General features: G+C 45.1%; 1 protein-coding gene across 3 annotated transcripts in view; it reads right to left on the reverse strand.

Annotated features, from left to right (window-relative positions):
• Positions 1–255: 255 nt before the first annotated feature.
• mast1b (microtubule associated serine/threonine kinase 1b) overlaps positions 256–15,149 on the reverse strand; it is a 41,661-nt gene continuing 26,767 nt past the window's right edge. For 2 of the 3 annotated variants that reach the window (XM_072675143.1, XM_072675142.1), the window contains exons 14-26: positions 13,476–13,614; positions 12,498–12,630; positions 11,653–11,818; positions 10,935–11,036; positions 10,636–10,758; positions 10,404–10,513; positions 9,443–9,597; positions 8,703–9,247; positions 8,299–8,528; positions 7,663–7,785; positions 7,433–7,569; positions 7,102–7,289; positions 256–6,968 (exon numbers count right to left, since the gene is read on the reverse strand). In XM_072675143.1, coding sequence (XP_072531244.1) covers positions 5,299–6,968; positions 7,102–7,289; positions 7,433–7,569; positions 7,663–7,785; positions 8,299–8,528; positions 8,703–9,247; positions 9,443–9,597; positions 10,404–10,513; positions 10,636–10,758; positions 10,935–11,036; positions 11,653–11,818; positions 12,498–12,630; positions 13,476–13,614 — 3,821 coding nt within the window. In that variant the 3' untranslated portion in view covers positions 256–5,298. The remainder of the gene's footprint in view (positions 6,969–7,101; positions 7,290–7,432; positions 7,570–7,662; positions 7,786–8,298; positions 8,529–8,702; positions 9,248–9,442; positions 9,598–10,403; positions 10,514–10,635; positions 10,759–10,934; positions 11,037–11,652; positions 11,819–12,497; positions 12,631–13,475; positions 13,615–15,149) is intronic. The other variant, XM_072675144.1, reaches the window with a different exon arrangement.

A 15,149-nucleotide genomic window follows, 5' to 3' on the forward strand; every position in this document is an offset into this window, starting at 1 on the left:
TTATTATTATTATTTTTATTAGGGAGGATCTTGAGACCCTCAACCAATGACCACAGAGACACAGCTGACGTTGGAGAAGTGTCCACAGTGAGGTGAACCAGCTGTTATTCTACTAAACTACACAGAGCAAGAGTAAATGTATAGAACTGGCTTCTTCTTTATAAACGTGTTTAATGTGTGAACAAAAAGCTTTTAAATAATGAGGTGAAACTCCTCTAATATTTTAATTTTTTTTTATTACTTTTATTACTGCACTTTAGCCTTTTTGCATTGGTTCACAACATTGCCTGAGGAGAAAGAAAGTCATATCAACAAATAAATAAACAACAAAGTAAAAAAAGACATTCGTTGATTAAAAAAAACAAAACGGATGAATATTAAAGAAGACAGATGTTACGGATCGTTTTTTTAAGATTGGAACATGATATGAACATGCTTTTCACAAAAGTAAAAAAAACAAACAGATAAACGACAACCAGGAAATAAACAAACTACCATAGCTGCAAGCAGCAGCAATCACTGGGGTCCAAGCACTTTGGCCTACAGGTGGCACTGCTGTAGTCGTAGAGCAGATTCTCTTGGTTTGCAAAGTGGAAAACACTGAATTACACGCAAGTGTCAAATCTGCTGACATGTGAGAAGGTCTTTCACACGTACCAGCGAGTATCAGTGAATTAGGACCCGTGTGAGAAAGTGAGCACTGCAAGGAAAAATTAACAGATTTGATTTAAAAAAAAAAAAAAAAAAAAAAAAAAAAAATATATGAATGTAAACTTTTAAGAAAATGAAAATCAAGCCGCTCAACTCGCCACCATCAGTCTTGCTGAGATTTGTGGAACTGCATATTTGTTGAATAAAACAAAGGAAGAAACAAACGAACAAAAATAAACCACAACACTCCTACCATACAGAGTAGACGCCCGGCCCGGCACCTTGGCTGCCTGGACCTCTACTGAATGGATAAATAAAGTGCATTCTTTACAGTGATTTAAATTCTTGAATATCAGAGAGGGAGAGAAACTGCCTCAGGCAAAAGGGTTCTATGCCTACGGGATCTAGACACAGAGACGGCAACAGTGACACCCAGCTAGGAGTGGATCTGTTCCACAAGACAGTTCACGGACGACAGTCTCTATTCTACAACAGGAGTTCATCAAACACACCACCACGGACCAGGATGAGGGGACAGACAGACGGACTGACGGACTCGCGTGAAGAAGATCGTGTTCGTGAAGGTTTCTACCACACTGCCAAAGCACAACTTCTACAGACCGAGACGCTCCGAGGCCGGCAGTAAACGATTCTAGTGTGCAGCACTGAAACACTGGGGGCAAATTCCGGTCCTGACCGTGGAAAGCCTCCAGGGCTGCCCAGGCAGAATCCTGGGGGGGTTTATTTCACTTCCTGGACCTGAATTTGCCATCTTTGCTAATACGGCAACATTGGGGATGATCAACTCCTGGGGCGAAGGAGTCTTAAAAACGATGATTTTACTTATTTACCTGATTCTAAATGAAGGAAAAAAAAAAGTTAGTTATTCTTTCAAAATCTTAAGAATTTTCTCATTTTAACCTTTATTTTTCAATTCTGAGAAAATTCTCCCAGAAAACAACGAACAAAAAAACTTTAAGATCTTAAAAACAGGCCTCAAACTGTAAGGATCGGAAAGTCAGCCTCTAAAACGATCCGTTTAGATAGCTGAATTTTTTGATTTTCTGATTTTACAGGATTTAAGGTGGAAATCTTCTAAAATCTTAAAAAAAGTACCATCAATTTTTACACAAGGACAATAAGGGCTTCCCAACATCCCTCCACCCCAAAGAAAACTTGCAGCTTTTGTTCACTGAAATCTTTTGAACACTAGTTTAATTTAGCTTCTTTTATTTTGCACAAATTTAACTGAATAATCAAAAACTAATAATGCATTCATGATAAGTGTTAAGTATTATTTGAGGGTTTTTTGGGGGGAGAATCATACTTAAGAACATCATCTTAAAAAATATTATAACCCACTCACAGCTTCTGACATTCAGCAGTGTTTTCTTATTAGGGGTTTGTTGAGCTTATGAGGACTTAAGTGGGAGCCATCAGTATAAGAGCCGAGCTGTGAACAATTCTGCACTTTAAAAACGAACGAATCGGACAGGCTTTTAGATTGGACTTTTCTCCAATCACAAAGACAAATTGAAGAACATTCTGAAGAAGATACTGGTGAATGAGGAGGTCCAATCTTAGGAACGTCTTATAGGAAAAGCTTTTGTAAATCCAACCTCTGAACTTTAGTGTACCTCCCTGCTCTAACCTACCCAATTCCACTCTGGAAATCTCTCAAATGTTTGACCACAGCAACTCTACAGCTCGCAGTGCAGGGCTACTGCAGGACTCCACTGCCAGACGGCCGAACGCTGGACGTGGACGGAGATTTGACTGATTAGACAATCTAAAAGTAAAGAAATCTTCAAGCGTCATTCGCTACTCGCTAACTGCTGACGGTTACGTCGACTCACACAGACAGACAAACATCGGTACACTTGTATAAAATGAAGTATGGAAATAAAGATCTCGACCTGACAAGTCTGAAAGAAAAGCCCCCGAACGGACCTCGGTTACTCACAGCTACATGGAATGAAACACACATCTCCACCTCGTACCAGGAGACGTCGTCACACTTTACAAAGCTCTTTGCATATGTGGGAGAGGTGTTCGCCTTCACTGACCCTTATTAACAGTGCATTCGACAGTGACGCATCATCAGACTGAGCTCCCCCTCCCACCAACGACGTACAGCGTAGCCAAGACCTTCCTCTTCTCCAAACCAGGCCCGCATTCACTCACACGCTTTCTACACTGCAAAAGAACTGCATGTTGGCAAGTGGAATGACGCCACATATGATAGAAATATGGAACATGTGTGATTGTGTGTAATCAGATTGTTTTAAGAATAATAATAAGAGTAATTAACTCGTTTCCAGACTTTTCAACACTTGTTGAAGTTATTTTCAGCTACAGAAAGACCCCGTTTACACCTGGTCACTTCATTAATCAGCATTTTAAAACATAGATCCGGATCAGGCCCAGCCATGTAAAACTACAAGTGTGAACGCACCCAAGACTCCAGAGTTACACCAGATACAAAAATTCCATCATTTAACCCACTTCAGGAGGAGGTCCGAGACCCATTAGACGTATCCGTCTCTCCAAGACGCACTGGACAACCAAAACCCACCCCAGTACGAACCCAAACATCAGTAATAGCTGCCACGCTACAAGCAGATGTGCATATTCCACCCCACACGGCCATCTGGTTTCAGTCAGACCAACCGGAGCGCATCAGACTACCCAGCGTAAACGCATGTGCTGCAATCTTATCAAGATAGAATCCAGATACTAGTCACATGGAGTGACCAGGTGTAAACGGGGTCAAAGTGTCGTATTTCATTTATAATCAATCAATTCAATCTATATATCAATAGGCAGATTATAGAATATTATGGAGTAAAAGACTTCAGATAACATGACTTCAAACTGGTCTTAAATGTGTTAAATAATGATATAATATTCTTAGAACAATCTCTTTTGATGTTCTTTAAATTGCGTCCAAAGAGAATGGACCAATAGAAAAGCTCCAAAATGACCTGGAATGACACCTTTTCCTCATGGAAGGCTGCCACTCTTGAGATCTCTGAGCTTTTTGCGTGAGCACTTCATCAGAAACACTTTACTAGGTTGGACCTGACTTTGCTTTCAAAACAGCCTGAACTCTTCAGGTCATGGATTTTTCACAAGATGCTGGAAACATTACTGGTTCAAAATCCTGGTCCACGTTGACACGATGCAGATCTTCCAGAAGAACTTTCTCCTCCGAGTCTCCAGTCTACCACATCCCAAAGATGTTCTACTGGATCCAGCACTGAAGAACGCTGAACTTACTGATGCTCATGGTTATGAAACCAGCTTGAGACGACCTCCGCTTCGTGACCTGCTGTATCGTCATGCTATTATGAAGTGTCTGTTAAAAGGTGAGTGAATTCATTGTGGCCACGAAGGGATGCACAGGGTCAACAGGCATACTTAAATAGGCTGTGGCATTCAAGAGAAGATTAATCGGTGTTAAAGAGCCTGAAGCATGTCCAGAAGACCTTCACCACTGAATGAGGAGGTGTACAGGTTCCTGATAAAGTGCTCGGTGACTGTATGTGTGTTTAGGCTCCATTTAAGATCATTCACTTGCCAAGATATCATTTTTTGCAGTTTTTTTTTTGTAAGACATTCTCACCCACACCTTTCTGCAGCTTTACTAACCAGCCCCTTTCTTCCAGAGCTTTCTGGTCGTTTCCTCTAGGCCATTGTGTTTTTCTCGGAGGACTGTTTTTTTTCTCTCTCTCTCTCGCACGCTCTCTCTCCTTTTGCTCGGTGCCTCCAGTGCAAATTCTGATATGACAGTAGTCAGTGTGCAGTCTTTTCCACAGTACTGCTCATTGTGCAAGTCAATATTCCCATCTGAGCTCAGTCAAGTCCAAGCCCTTAAAACACAACAACACAACACACACACACACACACACACACACACACTCATACATTCACGCAAAGTTCCTTGCATTCACAGTCTACCATGCAGTCATCAGCAGCTCAGTAAAAGTATAGTAATTTAGTGATGCATGACTTCGCTTAGGAACTGCAGATAAGCTTCAGAATAACGTTCCAGGTTGTTCTAAAGGGCAGAGATCAAAGTTCGGTTCTGCACGCCTTCGCTGAAGCTTCGCTCAACCTTCCAAAGTGTTAAAGGGTCGCATTTAAACAATACACCTCCACAACGTTGAAACGTTCACCCCCCACGGCGGCTGAAACAGGGATGACTCGTTGGCGGTCATGAGGGACCGCTTCTGCCCTCCATCACAGTCGAGAACGTTGATGTGACACATGGCTTGACTAACTTGCTGTTGCTGTACAGACTGGGTGGACGGTCGGATGTGCACGATATTCACGAGCATTAGGTCTTTGCTTAGTTTTTCGTCTCGAAATTCTTTGCGTTTCTTTTAGTCACATATTTCTAATCTCATGCACCTACACAGACCTATATACAAACGTGGCGTCACACCTACATAAAACACCATCTATACACAAACACGAGTTCGACGACGACAGTTGTGAAGCACCTTTTCGTGGACTTTTTTTTTTTTTCAGTGATCAGTGGATCTTGTTGATTTGGTGGCTGTGAAAGTCTCAGTCGTGTCACACTTGCTCGCTGCATGACACTCCCAGTTGTAAAGTTCTAACATTTCCCAAAAAACAGGAAGTTCAGGAATGCTTGGAAGAGCTTTTCGAGGATTTTTCCGATTTGGAGGATCCAGGTCCAGGCCACGTTCCTGTGGGTGCACGCCGCCCCCCAGATGAAGCCTCAGACTTCCCAAGCGTCCCTGCGCGCTTATCCTCACTCGATTTGGAGCCCGAGTCCTTCCCTTTGCCGCCATCCTGGGATCCTAGCTTCATGGGTCCGAGCACAGTTTTGGCCACGCTAGTGAGCTGAGTGACGAAGCTCGACCTGTCGCCAGGAGAGATGGCGCGCGATTTGCTGGCGCTGGGAGACGGGGCGGTAGGTGAGGGGGAAGCTGGATTCTCCTCCAAAACTTCCAGATGGGACCTCTCGTCTCGGAGAGCTCGGGCTAAGCCGGACGGAGATGGAGAAGGAGCCGGAGACGGAGCCAGAGCTTTCTCCATCTTTGTCTTGGTCTGGGCAGGACCTGCTTCTGTCGCTGTGCTGCTGTGTTGAGGTGCTGAAGCTTTACCTTTACTGTCTGCGCCTCCCTTTTCACCTCCTCCGTTCGGTACCTTTATACCAACGTCTACAGTCTGGGTGCTCTTCCCAAACTTCCCCACCTCCACAGCTCCCGTCTTGGATGTGGCATCTCTCTCCCACCACGCTTTGCCTTTTTCCTGTCCTTTAGAAACCGTTGTCTGGACAGCCTGGTGTTTTAGCTCCTGCGCACCTGCACTTGGCGCAGTGGGGGTCCGCTCAGGTGTTTTTGGATCACAGCCCACGCTAACAGTCTCCAGTTTCAGTAAAGGGGGGGCCCCCAGAGCTTTACCTCCAGAGGCAGCCGGCTCCTTCTCTGCTGCCTTTGCCGATGCAGAAATGGAGGCTTGAGTTGCCGGTGACTTTGACGTTACTTTGTAGTCTTGCTTTGCAGACTCACAGGTCTGAGCTGCAGCGCCATCCAGGCTAACTGTTACCTTCGCTGGTTCTAATTTACTGGCAGTCTTTGATTCTGCTTTCTCAGACCGTTTGTCTTTATCGCTCAGCGATGCTGAGGAAGACCCCAGCCATCCTGCCCGGCTGGGCATTTGCAGTGCATTATCACGGCGTGATCCTGCGGGCTTGTGCGTGGGCGACTCGGCAGCCGGAGGAGTGGGCGGCACCGGGGAGTTCTCTCCTTCGATCTCCAGCAGGCTCTGCAGGGCGTGCTCACAGTGGAAGGACTCGCGGCGGTATTCAGCATGCGCCACATCCAGGCTGTGCTTCCTCATGGCTACACTGAGGCTTCCCTTTTTCTCTGGACATGTGACAGACCCTGACAGCGACGATGATGAGGGAAATGAGGGCGGAGGAGGTGGGCCCAGTTTCTCGGCTGACTGCACGCGCTGGAGGAGGGGCGAGCGAGGGGGCTCCGCGCTCTTGGGCCGGGGCCGTGTGATTGGTGGAGAGGAGTGCAGCTTTGCGGGAAAGGTCTGTGTGGTGTTGGAGCTGCCGACGGAGTGGCCAGCGATGGCGGGCGGCGAGGACGTGGTCGGGGACGGCGTGTGTGCCAGCGGGGACAGGGGGATGTTCCCAGCTGATTTGCAGCGGGATGAGCGGTACTGGCGGTGCAGTTTGGGGGAGAGGCCGTGCAGAGAGCTCGGACGCATGTGCTGTGATGCAGCGGGGGAGTTCGGCGTGGAGGAGGCTGGAGAGCTGCTCTGGGAAGACGTGCCTGATGAGGAGAGAGTTGAAAAGATTGTTATGAGGGTCGGTACCCAAAATACACCTGTGAAACTGTCCCTACAGCGGGTTGTGTAGTTACATGAATATAAATCATTGGCAATAAACCTGTTGACGGAACTGACCGAGATAGGCAGAGTCCGGTGGAGAACGGTAGGTCTGTGTGGGAGAACGAGCTGAGAGGCCATGGGTCGGGGAGCCAGGAAGACTGTCTCCAGACGACAGAGAGCGGTTCAGAGACGAAAGACTGCGGCTGGTGTGCAACAGGTTTGACTGCTTAGTGATCTTACGGAACAGAGAGCTCCTCTTCTTACTGCAGGGAGAGCGGGGGTGGTAGGGTAAATGACCGGCATATAACATATATTCATATTATATATAAATGATGATAAATGTGAACCACTCTCATTAATTAAAGCAAAGGCTGGATCGGATAAACACAGAAGAAGGACATCCTACCTCTCTTGCCCCTCTTTGGCTATGGACCTCTTGTTCCGGCGGGCCATCTTGGCCTTGTAGCTGGCCTTGCGTGCAGGCCCAACCTTAATGGAGGTGTTCTCAAATGGAGTTGTTGTCACGGTTACCTTATTTCCACTCTGAGAAAACACAGAAAAAGCACAATTAAACATTAATCAAATAAATAAACTAACAAGCAAACTTCTATTTTCATCATCCACTGGTCCCCGTACCTTTAGAATAAGTTCCACCACTTCTGTATGAACCAAACCATGGACAGACTCTCCGTTCACATGAGTAATGAGGTCACCAGCACACAGACCGGCCTCCTGGGCGGGGCCACCACACTCCACATGCTATAATTGGAACACAGCAACATCAATCAAATATAATTTACTGACAGAAGGATTGATATTTATAGGGGTTCTAAAGTAGGATTGGGTTTTGCTGATTATAGGACTGTATAACAGGTAAAGGTGCAGAGAGGGTAAAGGGCCTTACTCAAGGGCCCAACAGGCCCGGGTATCGAACCCACAAGCCTGTCATCAATAGCTCTAACCACTGAGCCACCACTGAACTGCACTGGGGAGGCCAAGGCAATTTTAAAGAGCCCCAAAGCCCCTCAGATTAAAATTGGGTCTCGCGTCAGTGACCCTAAATAAATTAAATAAATAAATTGAATTAATTCAAAAGATCAAATGCTAGTGTTTTTCTTGCGCTGTAGAACCATGATTATTCTACATCAAATGCTTTAAAGTAAAAATGCAGAACTAAAACACTTGCTTTTCAGACTCTAATCTTACCTTGAAACATCCTCAGATTAACCTGCCAACAGAATTTTAACAGACATGTCCAGAAAAAGACCTCACCCAGACCATGTGGTGAACGCTGTAGACGTTGCTGTCTCCCATGTAGACTCGGATGGCACGAAGGGTGAAGCCGTATCTCTTGCCCGAGCGCTGGATGGTAATTGGTGATCGCAGCACGCTGACAGAGGGGGAATAGTCTCGACTTGGGGAGGAGTCTCTTGAGGACGGATTGGAGGAAATGGAGCGAGGAGACATTGGGCTGGCCAACGGGGACGTTCCATGCTGCTCTACTATGAGGGGGAAAAGAAAGGAAACAAGAGAAATAAATGAAAGCGTGGGAGAAAAAATATAATAAAACAAAAACACTAAGAAAGATGGTTAATAAAGTCGGAAAGTCGGAATTGAAGCCTTTCTCTGGGTAATCTAGTATCTCAGGTCTTCTCCATGATGTTTGGAGGTTTTACCTGCTGGTATGATGACAGACAGGGCGGTGGCGGAGGCAGACTTTATGACCTTGGTGCCAGTGCGTGTCTGAGTGCGTTTCTCCCCATCAGCAGAGAGCTGGTGATGACGTGCTCGTCTGAGAACCAGGTCACTTGTAGCTCTCGGCCCAAACAGGTCCGGAACGTGAAGTGGCGCTGATGGCGGGGCAGCATCAGCTGGCTTCAGCAGTTTATCTGGAATGAAGTGGAGATACAGAGAGAGAGTGAGAGGGAGTGACATTCTGCACTGAAGTCTGATTTTGGTAGAACTCCACGAACCTGCTCCAAGTGCCCCGGTTACAACACTGCTGGACTCTGCTGGGCCTGAACTGGTTGGCAAGGTAGCGCCCTCCAGTGACGTTCCCCTGGCTTTGACTGGGGGCTGCCGTGTCGGTGTCTCTGCCTCACCCTCCAGCGGAGAGACAAAGCGATGAGTGTCCATTAGAGCAGAAAAACGGCGGCGGGCTCCGGAGGGCGGACTAGAGTCGGACTCCGTGAAAGAGGACTCTGAGCACGACAGCCGCTTCCTACAGAAAAGAGAATGAATAAAGCCATTTTTAAAACAGATGAATTATACTACAACAGGCTTGTGACATCAATAAATAAATGCAAAATTCACAAACCAGGGATACCAAATGTGTGTGAAATCTAAAGTTAACATAGTTAACATAAAAAACAATCAAATTAATTCTGGGATTCAGTTGTTTTATATCGTCTCTCACATCTCAGGTGAGCCGGTCCTCCATGTTTTATCTCTCAACGTGAAGCTGCCCAGGCTCTCTCTTTTCTTGCGGTCCTCCCGCTGACCTTTAGGCTCTCTTCGAGTCACTACCGGCTTGTGCTCCAGCTGGGACAGGTGCTCCATACTGCTATACACCTGCAGTTCAGACATAGATAGCATAATAACATGAGCTCCAGCTGAAAGTACGAGGGGAGACTGAAGCCCATTTTACACCAGAAGCTTATTGTTGTGGCCTTGATTATACATTAAGCAATAATACTGCATATACAATCCTGCAAATCCTGCATTTTCTACTGTTTCTGCCTAAAAACCAGCAGAAGTGTGCGAGATGCGTCAGAAATGGACCCGAAGCGTACTGATACACGGTAGTATAGTAAGTATTGGGACACCTGACCATTCATTGTTTTTTTCTGAAGTCAAGGGTATTAAAAAAAGCTGACCCTGCTGTTTTTGGAGTAACTGCCTCTACCGTCCAGGGAAGAAGGCTTTCTACTAGATTTTGGATCTGGAGCATTGCTATGAGGATTTGATTGTTCTCTGGAATGATGGTGGTGCTCCATCCAACAGCCTGACCTCACTAATGCTCTTTTTGCTGAATTCACAGTTCCTCCACTGCTCCACAGCTCAATGCTGGGGGGCTTCAAACCCCTTTAGCCCACACCTGGCATTATTAGGCAGCATGGTGCCAATAGGTTCATGCATATCTGCTCCAGAGAGTCCTATTCTATTGGCAGTACTTCTTCTCTACAGGGGCTAGACAAGCTGTGACTGTGTCCATATTTGCACATGTATGTCATTTGTTTCTACATGTATTTGCACATGTAAGTAGCTGAATGCATTCATTAGAAGGGGTGTCCACAAACATTTGGACATACAGTGCAAAGGCAGTAACAAAAGGACAGAAATGGTTGCAGATAGAAAGAACTAGAGAGCAAGGTAACCTTGCTGAAACGAGGGGAGCAGGACGAGAAGCGGCGAATCTCTACAGGCTCATCATCATTAGTGTCGTCTTCATCAAAGGAGTGGACATGATGGTACCGCTCCGAACGTGCTGAAAGAGAGAAAGAAGTTAAAACATGGGCACACTTACCTTACACACACACACACACACACACACACACACACACACACACACACACACACACACACACACACACACACACGACTACTTACTGTCGAAGTAGCTGGTGTCCTCCTCAGACTCCAGATGAGGTATGAACTCAGCCTTCTGCCTCAGCAAGCTGTTCCAGTCCAGCTCAGAAAAGAATGGATGCTGCTTCACTTCAAATGCACCCCCTGCACCACACACACACACACACACACACACACACACACACACACACACTAAGTTGCTGAATACTGAGCTATGTGCTTTGCCTAATAAGTAATTGAGTCCAACTGCATCCAAGTCAGAGTAGGCTCGGCCAGTCTAGTTTCATTTAGTCAGCTTAGTAGAATGTAGCACTGCATACCTGTGCCCAGTCTGACCAGTGGGTTTGTCTGCAACAGAGAAGAGATGAGGTGCTGGGCATCCGCAGGGAGCGCTTCGTCACCGTCGGGCCACACAATGTCATCTACATAAACAGTCAATGAGTGCATATAATTACAATAACAAAAGCTTGACAAGATGTAAATGATCTGAATACATGTACAGTCCTGCAGAAATGTGAAAAGCTGCTTATCTGAGCAGTAAGTGTTTATTCTCATATATATATGTGTGTTAACTGAGCATAAACACTAATAACATTCCTACAGAAAGTGGTGGTGGTTCTCCATCACTGTGTTCATCCTTAGAACATCTCCAAAGTTCTCCTCATGGAGTCTAGTATTATTTAGAGTTCTCCTCAGATCAACACCTGGTTTGGTGGTAAATCAGGGCTTAATGATGGTAAATCAGGTGAGCTGCTGCTGCTGCTGCTGCTGATGGAGTTGATTGAACACATCCTCCACACTGTGCTGGCTGGACTGGGGGACGTCCAGGAGAAACCTGGAGGAACCGAGCTCTGTTCTTCAGACTAGCTCACCGACAAGATCTACTGGATTCATGTTCACCTGCATCTGATCTAATGAGATCTGGAGCTTCTACAGTAGAACCCTCTCACTGCTGAGGGAAATGACTTTCAACTAAAACTTCCAAAAATACAATAGAAGTTTCTATTGGCTCGTGTGTGAGACATTTCAGAATCTTACCTGTGATCACCTGTCCAAACAGCTCCTCAGGTGTGTCCCCGAAAAAAGGTACACACCCCACCAAGAACTCGTACAAGATAATGCCCATGGCCCACCAGTCCACAGGCTTCCCATAACCCTGCCGCAGAATCACCTCCGGGGCAATGTATTCAGGGGTGCCACATACCTGAGGGGCAAATGGCACAGGTTCAGGGTTCTGTCTGTCCTGTACCCTGTCCTACTGACAGGCAGAGTAGAGTAGTGACGTATTAAAGGTCACTGCTGGGTCAAACGGTCCAGATGTTTCCCTTATTTAACACCGACTCCACAAATCAAATTATGCAATTACCCTCCCCTGCACAAAAAGGTCTAGGTGTGCTTGAGAGCAAGGATGCACACTAATCTCATCAGTGCCTTTTAGGCACTCCTAGTTTAGTGCTGCTTCGATGCTAAACACATCTGACTCAATTCGAGGACAGTAAGCCGATCCGCTGGATTAAGCGATGTGGTATTTTCCACAAGGACATCTGGGCAGCGGAAAATTTGACTGCTAATTACATGAGCATCTGTATAACTTACACAGCGTTCCTTCTGAGGTTACTGAATATGTGAGTATTAACAGGTAGTAACAGCTTCTACTCTTCTGGGAAAGCTTTACTCTAGATGTTGGAACATTGCTGTGAGGAGCTGATTGCATGTACCCCCACAAAAGAATTACTGAGGTCAGGTTCTCATGTTGAATGATTAGTTCTGACGCTCAAAATCATCACAAAGCTACTGGCAGGGGCGGCCACTCGCTCCGGAGCTGCTCATTCAACACTGCTGGATGTGATTTGCCTAAAGATAGGTGGTGCTTCTATATGTACCTGTTTGTCCAGGAACTCTCTGGTGTCCTTCTCTATGTGGCCTTCATACAGGTTTGTAGTGAGACTCATCAGACCCATCTTAGACAGGCCAAAATCAGTCAGCTTGATGTGGCCCATAGATGTGATCAGCAGACTGTGATACATGCAGAAATGGGGCAGGAGAGGAGAGAGAAAGAGCATATACGTAGTTAGGTTATTTAGCTCATCACTGAGAGTTCATCCAGAGACCAATCCACCTTACGGCCTACAGTTCAGATCTATGGCAGCTGCCTACTTCAGCTATTTATGGTAGCGGTGTGTTTTGTGTCAGTATGCATAATCAGATTTAGTGGAAATGAGGGTAACAATTCAATTAACCTTTATCAGAAACAAAGGACAATCCAACAGGGATATTACAGATTCTATGAAGCAAACAGTCAGCTGTGGTGTTGTATGTTAATCACGCAACTGACACAGTTTCTGCTTCACTGGTTAAGCAGAAATGCTCCAGGTACAGAAAATGCTGTTGTGTACTAGAGGTCAATGCACATTTAAAATTGCCAGGGTCTGTTTTTGTAATAAAATGTAAATAAGTACAATTATAATTACAGATTTGCATCAGTTTGATAAAGATAATAAAATAAATAACAGAAATTGTAAATGAATATGAACACAATTTAAATAGATATGAAATATAAGTTAATATATAAGGATAAGCACAGTGTCATTAATGCAAAGCACCAACAACTAACTCAGCTAACTACTGAGTCCTGCTGTTGAGAATCTCACAGCTGATAAAGCCTGAGTGAGACACTGTTTGCAGGCATGTGTGCAACTCAAGTTCCAAGCCAACACTATGATGTGCTTTGCATCTAAAAAAAGATACAAATAATCAAAAACGAACTGATATTACGTACTTCAAACTCAATGTTTATCACATACTGCCAATCAATAAGGCCTTAGGACGTGCACACTCCAAACTAGGTGGGCTTGTCTTACTTGTCAGGTTTGAGGTCACGGTGCACCACCCCATAGTTGTGGATGTACTCGAGAGCAAGAACAGTCTCGGCAAAGTACATGCGAGCCATCTCCACAGGCAATGCTCCGATGTGCTTCAGCAGCGTGGCACAGTCTCCTCCTGTCAGCACAGAAACAGCACAATATAACAGCAGGAAATTTTTTAAGGTTTCTAGAAATCATTTGGACATATGCTGTACATGTGATCGAGCCCTGCAGTGTGTAATGTGCCTGGGATTGATGAGCAGCTTTTTTTGATAACATATCTAATTATTTTAGTCAATTATTTTGCTTCAGTATATTTTTGCCAACTATATGCAAGTTGCTCACCTTTAACTTTGAATATTCCCATTTAATTACCAATAATTCCAGTTAATTCCCAAGATAAATTTGTATTATTATTCCTTCATTTCTGCTGTTGACAAAAAAAAAAAAAAAAAAAAAAAAAAAAAAACAGTACACTGATGATAGCGTATGACAAAGTTACTTTAAAGTATCCAATATTTTTATACCCATAATTTCCCCAAAGTTCCCAAAATGTTCATGGAAAGTTTACATTTTGGAATATTTCCAAAGTTCCCGAGCTAAAGTTCCCATGGGAAGATGGTAATTGGTAATTTACTGGAAATTTGTCAGACATTTTCCACCCCTTGGCAACATTACTGGTATTAATCAATCAAAGCTCTTAAGCATTATTCTGGCTGACGATCCACTGACATACATTTCTTATTAGCAACATAAGCATTTTTGGTTGAAGTATTCTGTTGGGCTGAATGTGCTTCCTCCACTGAACTGTGGTATTGCGGTTACAGCTGGGTTTTTTTTGTGGACTTTGGAGAGAAGCTTTATGCTAATGAGGTGTAACGGTTGTATTTTAGAAGACGTGTGGAGAGGTCCTAGCCCTGGTCCCTAAATCAAACCCAGCAGTTCAGCCACACGCTGCACATCTGGCCCCACAGTCATAAAACCTTCACTCTCCTGTTTAAGAAGTGAGTAATGTACTCCAAGCCTTTCAGAACTTTCTATTGACTCTTTAGACTTGCACAGATGGAGGCTACCATTACTGCCACCCCCTCAAAGTCCCCTTAGTAGCATCTCAAAAGAGAGGCGGACAGTGCAGAGAAGTCAGTGATAGCAGGTGCTCTTTAATGGCTTGTCTTTCGCTCAGTCATAAAACATCGGACATCTGTTTGAGATGTAGCTGAAAGCTCTGTGGAAAGACATCACTCTTTTCTAAATCCAAATAAAATGCTCTTAAAAATCTCTAAAGAACACAATAAAGAGATACACTATACAGACAAAAGTATTGGGACACCCACTCACATTAATTGTTTCTTCTAAAATCTATTAAAAACAGTAGATCCTGCTTCTGTTGGAGTGACTGTCTCTACTGCCGAGGGACTAAAGGCCCTCTAATAGATATTGGAGGAGAATTGCTGTGAGGATTTGATCGCATTCAGCAACAAGAGTGGTAGTGAGGTCTAATCACCACCCCACCTCATCCCTAACTCCTAACTCAGTATCCCAACAGTACTGGATGGAGCTCCACCATCCCTCATTCCAGAGAACACAGTTCTTCCACTGCTCCACAGCTCCTCAATGCTGGGGGGCTTTGTACCCCCCTCTAGCCCATGCCTGGCATTAGGCAGCATGGTG

The sequence above is a fragment of the Salminus brasiliensis genome, chromosome 3 (assembly GCF_030463535.1).
Source record: "Salminus brasiliensis chromosome 3, fSalBra1.hap2, whole genome shotgun sequence".
NCBI lineage: Eukaryota > Metazoa > Chordata > Actinopteri > Characiformes > Bryconidae > Salminus > Salminus brasiliensis.